Source organism: Psammomys obesus, unplaced genomic scaffold, assembly GCF_907164565.1.
Source record: "Psammomys obesus unplaced genomic scaffold, mPsaObe1.curated_primary_1811, whole genome shotgun sequence".
Lineage (NCBI taxonomy): Eukaryota > Metazoa > Chordata > Mammalia > Rodentia > Muridae > Psammomys > Psammomys obesus.
The window spans coordinates 18,707-38,005 of NW_026585643.1; the positions used below are offsets into that span (position 1 = coordinate 18,707).

Here is a 19,299-nt window from a genome sequence, read left to right on the forward strand (position 1 = left end):
TTCGGGCACCCAGATAAAGTCATCAATCTTGAAACCATCAGCAGACAGTACATCCTTAGGAACCTAACACTATTTGCTGTTTCCCTGCACAGGGGTGAGTGGTCAGCAGAAGGAAAGAAGCGACCAGCAGCAGGTGAGACAAAGTCCCCAATCTCTGACAGTCTGGGAAGGAAGGACCACAGTTCTGAACTGCACTTATGAGAACAGCTTATTTAACTACTTCCCATGGTACCGGCAGTTCCCTGGTGAAGGCCCTGCTCTCCTGACAGCCATAAGTTCAGTGTCCAATAAAAAGGAAGAAGGACGATTCACAGTCTTCTTCAGTAAGAGCGACAAGCAGCTCTCCTTGCACATCACAGACTCACAGCCTGGAGACTCCGCCACCTACTTCTGTGCAGCAAGTGCACAGTGCTTCCCAGACACCTGCAGCCCAGACCCAAACCTGCAGCTGAGGCTTCAGCAAGGCCTGCAGCGGGGCTGAGCCTGGAGGGTGTGTAGGAGTTCTTATTTGCAGGACCAGGTGACAGGGGGCACTGTGAGTGTAAGGATTAGACTCACTCAGCCCAGAGACAGACCAAGATGAAATCATAGCATGCTTTTCTACATTCTTTGTTTGCTCCTCAAGAACAGCTGGAGTTTTACACCCATTTCCTTAACTAGTTTAGGAGAATTGTCTTCTGTGGTTGTAGAAATAGTTTCCTGTGTGTTCGGTTTGTAGCAACTATAAATTATGAAGGCCCCATCCTCTAAGCTCTTTTTAGCGATGCTGTTAAATGTGTGGTTGTAACAGCTCAGTGTCAGGAGATCTTGACGTTTGCTTCTAGGGTAGAAATCACATAGACTTTTCTTATACATTAATCTCCTCTGATGACCAGAAAAGCAGTGATTTAGGTGACCATCAACTTCTTCTACTTCTTTTTGGTTTGCCTTGCATGTTCTCATCTACCTTCGAGAAATTCAAGTATGTAAACCAGGAGACACTCACAATTATGCAGGTATATTTACAAGACAAATGACATCAGTGGGGTGGAAAATAAATGCAATTTGCTCACTTAATAAAATATGCAACTTTCACCAAAGAAGTGGCTTCACATGTAGTATATAGAGATGAAACAAAATTTAAAGTTGAGTGTAAAAGCAAATGTCAGAATGAGACATTCTTCATGACACTACTTATAAGAAATCTCAGAAATACAAGTGAAATTTGTACATAGATATTTTCAGATTTATTATTGTTGTTAAGGGGTGTGTGTGTGTGTGTGTGTGTGTGTGTGTGTGTGTGTGTGTGTACATTCAACAGTGCACCCTTGGAGGTTAAAAGACAGCTTTATAAACTCCGTTCTCTCCTTCCCCTGTCATCTAGGACTGAGCAAATGCTTTACACAATGACCCATTTCATCTCACCAGGTTTACACATTATTTTTTAGTAGGTACCTAGAAGTAATATCTCAAATGCCCTATATAGAAACTTCCCAAAAATGCTTTCTCTTTGTACACAAAGTAAAAAACAATTACTGCTTTATATATATTATTATATTATATTATATCAAATCATATCATAATATATAAATATATAATATATCTACATATATTATATTTATACATTATACATACTATATATAAACATATAGTATATATAGTAAGAAACAAAAGAAAGAGAGAGGTCTTCAGGAAGTAGAATACTTCATTAGCTGCTAAGTCTTATTGCTAAGTGCAAAGGTATCATATATAAGTTTTGAACTTTAAATGTAAAAAGTATATAATTATATAATACAGTGTTTTTAAACCATATTTTTAAAAGCTTTATGGTGCGCATGTGAATGTATGTGTGTGTGTGCAACTCAATAAATCCTTGACCCATATGTGGAATTTGGTATGTATGTGTTCTCTCTTTCCTTCCACAGCGTGGGCTCCGGGGATTGAACTCAGATCATCAGTCTAACAGGCAGGTGACTTACTCGTGGAGCTGTCTCTACGAGCAAAGGTCTAACAGCTTTTCACTTGATAGAAGTAGCTGCAGTCTTAATGGCTCCCCGCAGTGCAAAGAATGGAGGGAGGACCTCTGATTGCCTAACACTTCGTAAGATGTAAGTGCGCTCACGATGCCACATATGTGTGAACGAAAATTCCCCTGGGGAAAATCATCTTTAAATTTGTTCACGCCACACACTTCAGGGTTTTAGTAGTCCCAGATACCGAGGAGGCAAAGGTGGGAGGATTGCTTTATCTAGGAGTTGGAGGCTAGCCCGGGCAACATATTAAAAGACTGTATCCGAAAAACAAAACTAAACCTAGACAATGAGGAAGTTCTTTAACTTAAAATGCACAACATACAATATGTCTTCAACAAACCGTAATACATAACTTTTTAATATGCAAAATGGTTAGAAAATAAAATAAGTTAATGGTAAGAGCTATGCCACTCCATGGCAGTACATGAACTCCGTGTTTTTGTTCATAGTTTTACATTCTTGTCAAGTTTAAAACAGACAGGAAACTTAGACAGTATTTATATACGTCTAATAGTCTTAACTGAATATAAAGTAGATGTGTAAAATACAATGTGATGTCTAGATTATAGTCAGTGTGAGAGCAGAGTCATAGTCCAAGACACAGGAGGGAGAATTTGGAAGATCTGTGCACTACACAGCAGGAGTCTACACTTTATAAAAATGTGAAGTTGGGAATTTCATAAAGAACCATAGAGTTTGTGAGTTCAAGCAGAATTAGAAAAACCTATCACAGTTGGGTGTCTTCATGTGGTGGCCAACAAAAGTCTGCTTTTGGGGTTTGACATAAACTCCTTCACCACATTCATTTTCAGCATACGGTCTCCACTCCTTCAGCATCTGAAGAGAGAAGTGTTTGCTGTGGACAACGCTCACATATTCACAGTCTTAAGGACAAAAATCATTTCCAGAGGGGTTTTGTTGCCCTGACAACTGTAACAACAACTGCAGAGTACCTTCCAACATGGGCATGCTCCTGTGGCAATGGATGACATCACTGAACATCTGGACACGAGAGCTCCTCACTCACAGGCTTCTCCTTCCCAGACTTCTGATAACACTCTCACAGAGCTGTGTCGTCACAATAAGCCACTGGCTCTTCCAGGTCCAACCAGGGACTTCAGCCTCACAAGTCTACTTTGATTTCCATTGTCTGAGCAAATATTTGGCTGAGGCGAAGTCACAGTGGTTTGGAGCGAGGAGGAGGCAAGGTGTGAAGTGAATGTTTCTTGCTTGTCTCTGTGGAGAAGCCAGGATTGATGAGGAACGAGGAGAACAGTTGAGATTCATAAAGACAAGCAGCACACGAAGATTTCATGATGTTTTGTTTCAGGAAAGCCTCTCAGACATTATCACAGATAAATTTAATTTTAGACATTTATTTTTGTGTATGTGCATGCGTGTTTGTGTGTGTGCACGCACATGTGTTGGAGATGATTTCTGGTGCTTTCTGGAGGACAGAAGAGGGTGACAGATAATTTGAAGTGGGAGTAACTGAAATGGTCCATGTGAGATAATTATTGAAAAACCATGCTGATTGAGTCAATTAAAATTTTAAGTCCTTTTTATTTATGTCCAGACAAAGAGTGGGCTCATGCCTCTGAAAGTCTCATAGTGCACACATTCAGGGTTATAGATATTTTAAAAGCAAAAATCACAGATACCATAATTTACATCAAAGTTAAATGAAAGTAACATCACAGTAACTTTGAAACATTCACTCCTGGCAGAGTATAATAAGTTAGACATAACACACAAATTATTTTTTTCACTTCTTTCTTTGCTAGTTTTAATTTTAGTTTAATTATTTTCGTTAATACATCTGCACTATGGAGAAGACCATGGAAATCTCAAATGTGTTGCCAAGGCAAGCATGACCATTGTGGAGAGGGAAGTAGGGGGTTGAGAACCTTCTGAGCTAACACAAGCGAAAAGCACTTGCTGAGCGGCCAGCAGACTGGAATCTACACTAAATCTAAACGTCAAGTGCTCTTCATCACTGATCCATCTCTCAGACCTTTTAAGTTTTATTCCTTACCAGATAGTATTGCTTGCCGATCAAACCACACAAAATGTTTCTAATGGGATGATTTCCTCAGAATAATCCATTCAAGCTTGATATACCATAGATCATATTTTAGAGGCCACGGGAAAGCTTGCTTCTGCTCTACCAAGAGCCTAGACTAGAAACACAGCCATGCCACAAGAGCACCCCAGGCTGCTGTGAGCTCCCATAGTGTCTTGCTTAGCTGCAGACACTGGTTATACGACATGGGCTGCCTGTCAGCCCTCAGCTGTCAAATTGCCAAAGGAGTAGACCTCAGATATCAGAAAGTGGTCCCACAGACAATCATTAGTCTGTTATTTAAACGTGTAACAACTGGAATTTTTCAAAGACCTTGTTAATACTTTCTCTTCCGATTGCCTTTTCACTTACTTTAATCTGTGCATTAAAATAATGAGAACTAGTTAAAGATTAAGAGCTACATTCTAAATGACTGTTCGGCAGTACACAAAAATTCAACCACAGATTTATGTGGCATTAACATGCCCCTAAGTACTTTCAGGTTTTATGTATCATGTACTGTTGGGGTAGACGATGGGCTTGCATTATGAAGACACCTGGCAAGCTAATCCTGAGACTGTTTTGCAAGTAAAAATATAGAGAAAATTTAACAGATGAGACTGAATACTTAAGGACAAAGCTGTTGTTGTTACATATGTATGTATTTATGTGGGTATGCATCTGGAGGCCAGAGGCCCATTTTGAGCATCTTCCCCTATTGCTCCTCACCTATTCTATTCTTAAAGCAGGGTCTCTCATTGACCCTGGAGCTTGCTTGTGAGATTTGACTGGGTGCTTCCCAGAGCAGGGACTGCAGGTGCACCCCACATCATCCGGATTCTGACGTGGCTGCTGGAGAGCCACATACAGGTCCTCTTGATACACATAAAGCTGTTACTCATTTCTGTTACAATTTCCCAGAACAGAAGCAAACGGGGATCTTCTGGAACTCGTAGGGAGCAATTTTTCCCACGTGGTTTGTTTTATAAGTAGCTTTGTTAATTGCAGAATTTAAATAGACCCTGGCACTCAGCACTCAGCAAGAGAGGAAGATTACTTCAGATGCTGGTGTTTCATGGGGAAATTCATGGACCTGTGAGTGGTGGTAAAGAAGCAAACATACAACAATGACCCGCAAGCGCATTACGCATCACACGTGGCCCATGATGGATTTGACTTTGGGTCCCCAAACTATCCCCCTGAATAACACCAATGTGTGCAAAGCAGTTTCACTCTCAGCAGGGATGGTTTTCCCAAGCTCCCTTTTAGGTGCTGCCTCTTTTGACTACTAAGAAAGACAAGGAAGCAAGTGAAAATCTGTGGTGAGCCACCCTTTTCCTCTCCGTACATGGAACTTGCGGCCTACAACCTCACAAACCTATTTACAGGCTGTGCACACGTACACTTCCTGGCACTCAGACACTGAAAGCTGAGCTGAGGCTAAGCTGACTCACACTCACACAGAGGAACGTGTGCCGCGTGCCTTCCCACAGACTGCTCTGTGTGTGCCTTGGCCTTTTTTTTTGTATGGATGCCTCATATATAGCTAAGGATATTAAGTGGGAAGCATTTGTCTCAGCCATATGGCAGTTCACATGAACCTGAGGGGGGACAAGAACTATAGAAAGGCTAACAGACGATGTCTTTAGTTAGGTTTATCTTTGAGTCTCAGGATAATCTAATTCCTACAATGTTTTATTCACATCACAGAATCAGCTCCGTTTCCTGGTTGTTCTACACCATAGAATCAACGGAATCCAATGCAGGCCAGAAAGTGGCTCAGGTCCAACCAGCGCAAGTGAGAAGGAAAAGGAAGAAATCACCCTCTGATGTTCAGATGAGGCAGTGTAGAACTTATCTTTACTGGTTTAAGTTTCTCAGTGAAGAGATAATTTTTCTTATTAGTCGGCTTTCTTCATCATGTCAGAATGAAAGCAGTGAGAAACCACTATTCTGCCATCTTCCAGAATTCAGCTAAGTCCGTCAGCCTCATCGTTTCAGCCACACAGCTGAAAGATCCAATGAAGTATTACTGTGCTCTCTGGGATCTGGTTCACAGTGTTTGAAGTGACAGCGAAAGCTGAACAAATGTGGGAGCTGCTTAAGCACAGCTCCTCTCGGGGAGCCCAGCTGAAAAATGCACCCGCACATCCCAGACAATAAGGGGCCAACTGCGAATGCTTCATCTGCTGCCTGCATAGGAAGTGTGTGTCTAAGTAAAACGCCCTTCCATAAAATTTGGAAATAGTTATCATAAGCAACTTTTTATAATACATTATCTTGAATATATTTTAGTAAAAGTTAGCTCATAGAGAAATATATAGTATTTTCTTCACCTGGAAATCTTGCATCATAATAATTTAAAGCACTCGTTTCTCTTCAAGGTGGTAACAGTTCATACCTCAGACTAGGTATCTGGAATAACAAAGAACATGATTTCCTTGTGGAGGTTTTACCATGACTGAAGTAGTCAGAGGTTAATATAAGGAATTTGCCCACAAAACTACCAGAGGCAACTGGGGAGTGCCTGAAAATATTTGTCTTTGCGTCTGGTACTGAGCCTGAGGTACTGAAGGTCAGCTAGACCAGCAGTTGGAAGGACAGTTGCATGAGGGCAGCACATGAGTGAACTGAGACTTGTGAAAATACAGTGAGACCCAGAAGGCAATTGGAATAAAAAAAAAGAGCAACAGCCTCCTCAGGCCTCCTCAATCTCTCTTCTTCGGGGCAACTTCAGGAGAAGTCATGTTGTGTGCCAACATGCTATGCACAGAACTGACAGAACTGACAGCGTATGAATTGCCCCAGCCTGGGGCATGTCTACTGAGGCTGAAGTTGAGAGAACTTCCCAGGACCTGAATCTTCAGAGTCGTATAGAATATAAAGCATCCCCTGCAAGCTCACAGCTCTTCAGTAGTGGATACCAAAGATAAGGAGACAGCTGAAATGCCAGAAAATGTTTTCAGACTCCCCGTTGGCAAATAAGATCAATGATAATAGATAAGACTCGAATAAGCAGATGAATGGAGCAAGAAAACCAATTCAGGACCTGAACAAGAAAAGTTACAAAAGTGCACAAAATGGTCAGTAACTTGTAGGAAAAATTCAAAGATGTGAGGAAAACACTCAGCAAGAAAACTGAGACTCCGAAAATGAACCAAATATAAATGCTGGAAAATCAAGTAAAACACAGTGGACAGCATCTTTAACAGACAAGATCAGGCAGAGTGGATTTCAAACATGCAAAACAATATAATCAGAAACACAAGAAGAAAGAAAACTAAAGAACATACCCCAAATTCCCAAAAATCCGGGGCACATTAAAGAAACAAATAAAACCTGAGTATGTGTGGGATAGACAAGGGACTAGAAACACAAACAATTTACTCCATGAGAATGTAGAGAAATTTCTCCAACACCAAAGAAAGAAATGCAGATCTGAAGAGCACTGAGAGCCCCAGGCATATGCTGAGGCCAGGAACACACTGCCCACGAGGCCTTCCCCTCCCCTTCAGAGAAACGAAGTTCCTCTTCACAATGAGAGAGAAGTAAGAACATTTCAAAATAATTCAAGTTCAAGGCAATTAATGACAACAAAGCCAGGAAATTCATAGGGGGTTACTGTGTAACAGAAGAAAGACAATGTCATGCAAAAGAATACATGAAATAATATATCTCGTAAAAGAGGCAGATAAAAGGAGAGGTGTTAATGGGGAGAAAGTATCATGCCCAAACAGCAGCAAATCTTGAAAACTCGAACAAGAAAGGAAGGAAAAAACAATAGGCCAAACAACCAAAATAACAAGCCACAAAAAACCAAAGCAAACAGCAAACTCTTCTCAACATAATGTTAAAAGTGAGTGGCCTCAACTAACCAATTGAAAGCCACAGGCTAACTGACTGTGTTAACAAATAATTCCAACTATCTGTGTCTCCGGGAAACAACTCTTAAACAAGAACATCGAAAATGAACAGTCAGAAGGAGACCAGCATGCCAAGTACAGATGTAAATATGGCACAGCAAGTCTCATAGCTGAAAAGGCAGGCGTCAAACCAAAGCAAGTTAGATAGATGGAGAGAGCTACTACAGAGCCACAGAGGTGTGAAAGTATGCGTGCATGGAGCTGTGGAGCTTCCAGTATAACAAAATAAACACTAAATGCCATAAAATGTCTCATCGCTCCCTAATCAGAAATGATCCGAGACTTCAATGCCTCGCTGTGACTTCAGCGACCCCCTAAATTAAAAGCCAACAAAGAAATTTCAGAGCTAAGGGATCCTGCAAGCCCACCTCTTTGATTTTTGGCAGGAGCATCCCAGGAAGGCAAGGGAAGGGAATACACACTGAGAGGACTCACTCAATGAGAACAGCAAAATCTCGTTAACAAATGTAAAATTTACATTTTTCTACCCTAAGAAATAAACGTTTGACACCTTATCACAAGCAATAAAAGTTAAGCAAATAAAAGAGCATTTTTAAAGAGCTCAAAGGAAAATGAATAAAAATTTCAAGATAACTTCCTGTGAACTTAAAACTTGTTTTCAATTGTCCTGGCTAAAGATTACTCAAGCTGAAAACAGTGGCCTGTGCCTGTAGTTTTAAATGGCTTGTTCGATTGAAGCAGAGAATTGCTGGCTTGAGGCCACTTAGAGTAATAGCTGCACTCTGTCTTAACAACAAGCAAATGAACAAAAATACTCAAGAAGGAGAAAACTCACTCACGCAATGAAAAGTTAATTTTGCAATGCATAGTTCTTTACTTTTTTTTACTGACCCATCTGACCCCCAGCTATTATTCTGTGCTCCAGTGGTCCCCTTTTCTAAGCATCCAGAGTGCTACAGGCAAGAACCTGTGATTGATTGATATATATATATATATATATATATATATATATATATATATATATATATATATATCATGAGAACATTATATATATATATATATATATATATATCATGAGAACATTATTACTTCATCCAGAAAGACCCTAAGAAGATAAGAGAAAACAATGACTGTTTTTTTAAGGTTTGTTTATTTAGTATGTAGAGTGTTCTGCCTGCATCTACACCCGCACACCAGAAGAGGGCACCAGATCTCATTATAGATGGTTGTGAGCCATCATGCGATTGCTGGGAATTGAACTCAGGACCCCTGGAAGAGGAGCCAGTGCTTATAACCTCTAAGCCATCTCTGTAGTCCCCAACAGTAACTAGTTCTAATAAGTGTCATTGACACTTCCGTTATCAAACCCATGGAAAGAAGATTAAGCAGAAGTGAGTGATGGACCTGGATACTTAAGGTAAAAAATGTTTTCCTAAGCTTAATGAAGTTTATATATTTTAGTTACTATCAATATACCCAAGAGACTACAATTCGTATTTCAGAATTTGTCTAATTCAGATGCCAAAATAGCTGTGGGACAGCTCTTATTTTTGATATTCAGGTTTGAGACACTGCTTTCTCTAACTTTGAATAGCGTGTCCTGAGTATGGTTGTCAACAGAGTTTAGCACCAAGGGCTCTTAAAGAGTAGGGATTTTACAATGGGGAACAGTGGTCCAGAGCAGTGTGGCCAGGTGTCTCAGCGATGGTGATGTTATTGGAAGGGTACATCTCCCAAAGAACAACAGATCTAAAGATCTCCAGCTCACCTGTTAACAGTGATGACTTCAAAGCAAGTCTCTCTGCAATCCTGTGCTGTGAAGTATAAGGATCCAGAGGGAAAGATTTTCCCAGAAGCACACAGGGCTCCTTTCCCTATCAGGGCCTGTGTCCCTTGCCTTTGCCCTGCATACCCATAGTGCTGTCCCATCACATCCCAGCATAGTGATACACTGTACTTCCTGTGCGTTTTTACTCAAATATAACCACCTGTGAAGACTTGGTCTAAACCTTTCCATTTTCCTTTCTTGAAAACCAGGCTCTTAACATACTCCAAATGTGGAGGAGAATCTAACATATTCCAAATTTGGAAGGGAAAAATAGTTACTTTTAAATTTTATTTATATCTTGACTATTTTAATCTGTTTTAAAAATCAGTGCCCAAAGTAATGGGCTTGCTATGAGTTTTTCACTCATTTTTGTTGATCGTTTTTCACTCCTTTTCTCCCATCACCTGTGCCCAGCCTATTGGCTCCATGACCTTCCTGTAAGCCCCTGTCTGCTTTCCTGTCACTTGTATTCTGATAATTTATTAATAATTTTCTGCTTCTTTTTTTTTAATTTCCCAACCCCCTTTAAGAGTTATTTTTTTCTTTTTCATGATCTCTTTATAGTTTCATGGCCTAGACCTTCCACAAACACACATACACACACACACACACACACACACACACACACACACACACACACACCTTTTAAAAAAATTAAATCTAGGATCCACATATGAGAAAAGAAACATGGAAAAGAAAAAAAAAAACATGGAAAATTTGTCTTTCAGAGACTCAAAAGGAGGTAGTCCATGACTGGACCTCTGCATATGGATATCTGGTTTTCTCAGCATCATTGTTGAAGGTGTCTTTTCATCGGTGTGTTTTTGGAACCTCTGACAAGTTGTGCACTATAGTTCTGTCGCTTTATTTCTATGTTCTCAATTCTATTTAACTTGCCTCTTTTGTGTCAGGAAATGCTGCTTTTGTTCCTATGACTCTATACTCTACTTTGAGATCAGATGTCGTGATTTCTCCCGCCCTACTATTTTTACTTAGAATTTTATTGCCCACACCTTGTCAAGAATGGCAACCAGTGACTTCACCCACTAAGCTGAATTGTCATAAACGAACTGCTTTTGATGTATCTCAAAGGTTGTGATAATATGTATCTTCATTTTCCACTTAAATTTTCTTCTTTTCCAATGACTCACTGGCACATTTTCTATATCTGTGTAACTGTGTAGTTCCTGTAGCTTTTCTTGTTGTGGGTTTCTAATTATATTCTACTATAGTATAATGAGATTTAAAACATCATTTCAATTATTTTATGCTTGTAACTGCTTAAATAATGTGATGTATTTTAGAGAAAGTTCCGTGTTCCGCTGAGGAGATTAAATACGCCACAGCTCTAGGGTGGACAGCTCTGTCAATGTCAGTTAGGCTCATTTTACACTTGGTGTATTTTAATTCTCAAATTGTTTCCTGATGTTTGGGTTTTGGTTTTTGCTTTGGTTTTTTATTGGCAGTATACCCAGAGATGAGTTGGGGTTTGGTAGCATGGCAATCACAGCTACCTTCAAAAGATGAGTGAACAGTGAAGTCACCAGAAAGTACCTGTCCTTTTTGAGGTCAAGGGGCGGTTGCTCATTAGTCATTTCAGTGGATTTCTTTCTTTATATAACCAGGACATGGCTCAGATAACTTAGCTTTGTGGTAGTTCTTCAGGCAGGTTAACCCTGAGCTCCAGAAACTCGCCAAAGGTCACACCTTGGGTGGCTCTTGTCTAAATGAGGCATTGTCCCCTGAGCATGTCGGAGTGTTGGGGAGGCAGGAAAGCACTGAAATTTGTCACTGGAGGATTCATCTCAATGTTTCCTAATCCTGCTCAGTGTGGAATGCCCTGCAGAATGGACAAGGCTGTCGGGAATGTCTCAGGACAGTTTCTTCTAAGATGTCAGCCAATATGTGGAGCTGTGCGCTATAGGTAGATAATACTTGACAGGTTCTCAATTCCACACTCTATTTTCTAAAGGGTAATTTTGACTAGACTTTAAAGAAAACATATCTTAAAAAAAAAAAAATCCTTAATGGTATTAAGGATTGGAGCTGCTGGTGCAGCAGGAAGATGTCCACGAGGTGGCGCCAGAGCATTCCGCTGCTAACTCACGTTTTAGTTGCCTTCTGTAAGAGCAGCCTGCACTCAGCAAGAGCAGGCAGGGCTGTGGAGGACAGAGGTGAGCCGATCACAGAAGCATCCGGCCTGGCTGAAAACCACAGTCCCAAAGCAGAGCAATGAAGACACTGGCTGGACCTTTGTTCCTGGGCTTGTGGCTGCAGCTGAACTGTGAGTGTGAGCCTTTGGGAAACAAAGTGTTTGGCTGTATTTATTATCAGTCTGGGGAAGAGATGGGCTGTCTCCAGATCGCCTGAAATGAATGGAGGAAGAAAAGCAAACTCTGGAGAATGGCGACCTCATGGCCTTCCTGCTGTTTCCTTTGCACAGGTGCGAGCAGAGGAGAACGGGTGGACCAGAGCCCTTCCCACCTGAGTGTCCAGGAGGGAGCCAGCGCTGTTATCACCTGCACCTACACAGAGGACAACAGTTATTACTTCTTCTGGTACAAGCAAGAGCCTGGGGCAGGCCTCCAGTTCTTTACAAATGTTATTTCAGGCGTGGACAGAAAACAGGAACAAGGACTCATTGTCCTACTGAATAAGAAGGAGAAACGCCTCTCCCTGAACATCACAGCTGCCCGTCCTAGGGACGCAGCCACATACTTCTGTGCAGCCAGTGCACAGTGCTCCCCAGGCACCTGCTGCCTGCACACAAACCTGGGACCACAAAGACAGACATTCTACCTCCTTTGAGATGAAGGTATCTTTGCATTGTATTAACAGGGGGACGTTTTTTAACATCCCGAAATTCTGTTTCCAAAAGACACAATGAGTGTTAGAGTATTTTTTGGATTAACTCTAGATGAAAGTGAATTCTTAGCGGAGGACGTTCTGTAATCAAAGTTCGAGATTCATTTAGATCCACTCACTCCGTCAGAGGAACCCAGCGTCACTAGCAGAGAATTTGGCACCCATCTCGATGGAAAAGCTCTTCGAGTTTCATAACTCTTTATTGTTTCTTGTTAGAAAATTATAGGCAAAAGAAATAAAATAGAAAGTGGAAAATTAAAGTGTCATCTAATCCTATCACATGGACAAATCATGACTCAGTGTGTGTGTGTGTGTGTGTGTGTGTGTGTGTGTGTGTGTGTGTGTTTATAAAAACAACATATAGCCTGATAGCCTGTTCGGTTTCAGCCACTTGTTAGGAGTTTTAAGACATTCCATCTGTTGAGAGTATCTGTTGCAGAATCAGGGGCAACGACAGAGAAGGCTTTGCTGCAGTTTGCATGGAAACCACCAGAGGCCACTGCTCTCCTAGATGCGGTTTTCTTTGCATTGAGGGCATCCTCGTTGAACACGCCTATTTCCTTTTTAGACACACACGAGACAGTTGTACGGAGAGAGTCTCCCACCTACGAGAGAGTAGTTTCGAGAAAATCTTTCTGGAGCCCAGCCCTGTACAGTTGCGAGAAGGAAGAGTCATTTCTTTCTACCAACATGCTTTCTGTCCTTTGCTCCAGTATTGTGGTCCTCTTAATGTCCAGTAAGTAACATTTTCTTCCGTTAGTGACAGCTCATTTTCCTCATGTCAAAATGACCTTAACTCGTTTCCCCCTGTAACAAAACAATCTGATTTATTTATTTCTAGAGAAGAGCACCGGGAATTCCATAACTCAGACAGAAGGTCCGGTTACTCTCGCAGCGCGAACACCTCTGGTGCTGAACTGCACCTATCAGACTACTTACTCAAATCCTTTCCTCTTCTGGTACGTGCAGTATCTCAACGAAGCCCCTCAGCTGCTCCTGAAGAGCTCCACAGACAACAAGAGGACAGAGCACAGAGGGTTCCACGCCACTCTCCGTAAGAGCAGCAGCTCCTTCCACCTGCAGAAGTCCTCAGTGCAGCTGTCTGATTCTGCCCTGTACTACTGTGCTGTGAGGGACACAGTGAGGGAGACTGCAGGGGAAGCTGCACACAAACCACAGGTGCAGGAGGCCTAGGGGAGCAGCCCTGTGAGGGAGGCTGTGTGCTTCTCAGTACTGTTGACTTAGTAACATCATATAATCCTAAACTTGCCCTAAACAACATGAACTGCATCAAGCATTTTGGCACACGCCTTAATCCCAGCACTTGGAAGGTACAATCAAGAGGTTGTTCTAAGTAGAAAGTTCTAGACCAGACCCAGCTACATTGTGAGACCCTGTGTTGCTGTAAATATAAAAGATGTTAGACTAAATAATGTTATTTATTATTTGCCCTATAATTATTATGGCACTAGTATTTAACCCACTATCACAAAAAATAAGCCATAGAAGCCTTTTAGATTTTTATAATTGTCTTATTTACCTTGGGCTGGGAAAATAGTCTACACTGTCTCAATAACTTTACCATCCATCTCCCAGCCCCCATCCAATGTCATCTGCCTTAACCATTCCTGTCTGGGCTACCTTCCATCCACAGTCTTATACATACTTGCTCATATTTTTCATCTTGGTGTTTTCTCCATCCACGCCATGCTTGGGGGTCCTTCGTCCCAGCCTACGTGGTTCCTTCTCCACACTATCCCATCATGGCATCCTCCTGCCTCCTTTCTTCCACTCCCTTCATCTGTTTCTTATGGTTCTCTTGTCCTCAAAATCCTGGGAACCTTAGCCATGCCTACCGCATTCTGCCCTGCCCAGGTATAGGCTGTTTAATCAGCCAATCAGGTAGGTGTACACAACAAGGACAGGTGTACCCAGGCAGTACAGATCTTGAGGACCAGTAATTAGCATCAAAATATAAGCATCACACTAACCCCCAAAAACCCTGACTCAAAGAAAAACAAATAGTATGCATGAGCTCTGAGACTAGGATTCTCAGTCAGTAAGCATGAATGTGCTGAGTCTGATCCCATATAAAAAGGCTGTGACTGATGATATATGTTTGTAATGTCTTTTACTATGATCCCAAAACTACATGCAATACACACATGTATGTATGCCTTCATACATGTGCACGTACACACAAGCATGCATACACCAATACAGAAGCAGGTATGTTTGCATACAAGAAGGACATGAGCTATATTATGGATTACTAATCATAACTCATCAGCTGGACATTTTGACACTAATGCATGCCCAACACACATCGCCAAACTCAAGCCTTACAACTCTACTTTGTGTCAAGTATTAACGCTTAATAAATTCCAAAATTATAAGCACTTTTGTTTTTAACCACAGGTGGGTTAACCTAAATTTGAAGTTTGAAATCTTTATAAAATAATACTGATTTCCTTTTATTAACATATATTAATAATGGGTGTTATGATGGTCCATAAACACATATCATGTAATTTGATCTAACTCATCCACCTATTACTATTATTATTATTATCATTGATATTATTATTTTCTTTCCCTTTCATATTTTTAACATCTATGGTGCTTTTATTTACTATTTTTACTTACTCTTCTCTCCAACATTATATTCTGACTGCAGTTTTTCCTCCCTCCACTCCTCCCAACCCCTCCACACACACACACCTCCCTCTTCCCCAGATTCACTCCTCCTCCATTTCCCTTCAGAAACAAGTAGGCCTCCCAGGGATATCAACCAAACACAGTTTAAGAAGTTACAATAACATGATGCACAAACCCTCATACCAGGGCTGGATGGGGTAACCAAGTAGGAGGAAAACGTTCTCAAGAGCAAGGAAATGAGCCCGAGACACTTTAACCCCCACCTTTAGGAGTCCTACAATAACTCCAAGCTACACAGTCATACACACACAGGACCTAGCTCAGACAGGCTGCCTAATTGTCACTTCAGTCCATGAGCCCTGCTTAGCTGATTCTATGGGTCATGTTCTTATGGTGTCCTCAACCCCTCTGGTTCATACAATCTTTCATTCCCCTCTTCTGTGGGGTTCCTTGAGCTCTGTTCGGCTGTGGGTCTCTGCATCTGTTCCACCTGGGGAAACTTTTTGATCAGGACTGGGGCAGCTAAGTGTTCCTCTATCCTGAGTCACATAGTAAAAATGGAACAAAAATGGCCTGAAACATGCCGAATAAGGAGCCTTGGGTACTTTCAGGGAGTTGGCATGTTCTCTGAAGGCAAACAGTACAGGAAAAGCAGAATTCCAAAAGGTGCTTGGCTCCTGTAGAGACAGACCTTAGTGCCTGTGTGCTTTCAGTTTTGCAAAGACGGTTTCTGATAGATGGATGATGGCATCTTTACCCTAGACTTAAAATTCTAGAGCAAATTAGACTACAAAGGCCTCAACAAGCTGGAGGAAGTTCATTGCTCCAATGTCATTTGAGGGGATAGGAAGACGGCCAGTGGGCAAAGTGTTTGCCTTGCAACAATGAGGATCTGAGTTCCGGTTCCCAGCACGCACTTGAAAAGCCAGATATGGTAGCACGTGTAATCCAAGTGCTGGGAGCAGAGACCGGTGCATCACTGGAGCTCACTGACAAGTTAGCCCAAGCTGCAAGTCCCGAGTTCAGAGACCCTGTCTCAAAACAAGGAAAGTGCTAGCGGGAGACACCCAATGTCAGCCTCTCGATTCCACAGCTGCATCCACAGGTGAGTATATGGGCGCACATGCGCACACACACACACATATGTATATACACATATATACACACATGTGTGTGTAGAGAGAGAGTCAGTCATTTGGGACAGTGATTGGCCAAGATGGCCCAGGACAATTGATAAAACATCTTTTTTTTTTCAAACTGCATTATCTCCTTCGATTCAACCTTGTCTCTTGACTTCAGCTACCTGAATCTTCTGATACAGAAAGATCCCTGCTCACTCACCAAAATACATGAGGCTGGAGGACTTGGTCAAGACTGTCTTTAAGTGACAACTTCAAAGAAATTCATACTACAAAGGAAAAAAAGACCTTACCCAGTAAACCTAATAAACAGACATCGCCACTTAAGCATAAAGGCGTCACAGTATCTCTCATGTGACCTGGGGTTGACCCTCCTATGAATGAGATGTGCTCTCTCTCTTTCACCCACACAGCTTACTTCTCTCTCTTTCCCTCTCAAGTCACCGTTTAGGGGATGTTGAGGACTGAGTCCAGAGGTTACATTTTTCAGGTTGGACTTTGTTAATTTCTCTTGAGTACCCATGAGAGCCTAATGGCTTTGACTTCACTGCCCCATCACCCACAGTGCCAATCCAAGTACTTGCAACATTTTTGAACAGCTCATCTGAACTTCCGTCTTTGCAGTTACACCAATAAAAATAGAAGGAAGAGCTCACATTTTCTCTTCTTCTTTCCTACTCCATCTATTGTGTGTTCTCATCCGTGACCAGGGCAAAGACATAAACTAAACCATTCTGTGTGTTTGATGTACACATATGTGTTTTAGTGAATGACCACACGGGGAAACAGTGCTAGGATTACAGGCGTGTGCAGCCATGCCCAGCTTTCTATACATGTGCCGGATTCTCTTGCTTCCACAGCCATCAACCTCCAGCCCTGAAGATTATTTTCATGTAAACTTTCCAAGTCAGTATTTTGTTTTTTCAAAATATTTACTATTACCTATTAAAGCAGAAAGAAAAATTGCAAACTCCAATTTTAAATGAAATTTATCAAAAATTAAAAATTCATATTCAGAATATTCAATTCTAGGTCACAGAAGTATCTGAGTTGTTTTTTTTTTTCTTTTTTTTTTTTGAGACAGAGTTTTCAAATGTAGCCTAGGCTAATCTTGAATTCACTATAATGTACCCTGAACTGACCTTACCTTGCTGCAATCCTTCTGTCTCTGCCTCCCAAGTTTCGGGATTACAAGCATGCACTGTCACAGCCACAGTATCACTCTTTATGCAGGTTAGCCAACATATGGAAGCAATCCTAAGCAATTGTTGGAAATACTGTCCTGGTTTGTGATCACCTTTCTGTGCTACAAATATGTGCAGAAGACAAGCAAGAAGTTAGATCTTCAGAACCACAGGAAAATGGGTGTAAGAGTCATTAGAGGGGAAAAGTTGAGCCATCTAGTTAAGTTTTCTTTCTTTTCCCCAAAGTTCATTCAGATTCAGATTCAAAATCAGAGTTTCTAGGTGTGCTGGCTAGTTTTATGTCGACTTGACACAAACTATAGTTATTTGGGAGAGGGAACCTCATTTGAGAAAATGCCCCCACCAGATTGGGTGGGCAAGTCTGTGATGCATTTTAATTAGCGATTGGAGTGGGGCCATCAAACAGAGGGCAGTGCCACCCTTAGGAGGGTGAGTGTGGAGTATATAAGAGAGCAGGCTGAACAAGCCTTGGCAAGCAAGCCAGTAAGCAACACTTTTCCGTGACCTCTGCATTAATGGCTGCCTCCATGTTTCTGCTCTGAGTTCCTGTTCTGACTTTCCTGGATGATGAAAAACAAGTTGTAAGATAAATAAACCCTCTCCTCCATAAGTTGCTTTTGGTTATGGTGTTTTATCACAGCGATAGAAACACTAAGATGCCAAAACAACCTGCAAAGAATCCTTATGTGCAAGCTCAGCTTTAAGAACAAACACCGGCAGAGTGGCATGCAGAGGAGCATTTTCTTTGAACCTGACACGTACAGGGTGTCTGTGGGATAGCTGTGTGTGTGTGGACCTGGAAGTCTCTTGCCTTCATCTAAGACTAGTACTGTCTATATGTTGCTTAGTTTCCATTCATTGTATTAAATAAAGTCTTCGTGTTGAAATGTCATTTCTGTGGCTTCTTTTGTTTTCCGTATCCTTGTCATTTCCAGAAAAGGCACACAGCATTGTGTCAGCCATTGACAACGACGGAGTGTATGCGCACGTCCAGAGAAGCAAGTGCAAAGCGATGTCTCTGCTTGGTGCTGATGTTTGTGGAATGTGTTTATTATAACTTCTGGTAGAGCATCACTCACCTCTGCACACAACATCGATTCATTTCGTATTCCTCAAGTCTGGGGCACACTTAACGACACCGCCTGAGTTGGACCAGCTCATACTCCAGAACTCATATTCTGAAGTTCATAGGTGAGCATCAAAAGGATTGTTTCTTGCAGTGGATGCACATGGAAGCCCACAACAGTATGTAACTGCAGTTCCGGGGCATATGATGCTTTCTTCTGACTTCCACGCTGCATGCATATGGTACACATACATACACTTAGGCCCACACATGTACAGTGAGTATATACTCTATGTATACTACATAAAGTAACTATTTTTAAGCTTTTAAAAGTGTTTATTTGTGGAAAAGTAAAAGGCATAAAAGGAGTTAAAATCCACTTAGGTGACTCTCTCCTGTGGACTCTTCTTGCCTTCAAATTGATTTTGTCCTGGTAAAGGTCAAGGGAAATTCCATGTCTTTTGAAAGAAAGAAAACAGCAAAAGAGAATACTGAACTGAAACTATGGGCCTCAGGAATTTTTACAGGCTGAAAGTTAGGAAAACAAAACACTATGGTACTATGCAGAAATTATATCTGA

The 19,299-nt window shown here is 41.4% G+C and overlaps 1 protein-coding gene across 1 annotated transcript in view; it reads left to right on the forward strand.

The window, feature by feature from the left end:
- Positions 1 to 19,299, forward strand: part of LOC129682924 (M1-specific T cell receptor alpha chain-like) — a 434,901-nt gene that overhangs the window by 108 nt on the left and 415,494 nt on the right. The window contains exon 2 of the mRNA XM_055615493.1: positions 93 to 401. Coding sequence (XP_055471468.1) covers positions 93 to 401 — 309 coding nt within the window. The remainder of the gene's footprint in view (positions 1 to 92; positions 402 to 19,299) is intronic.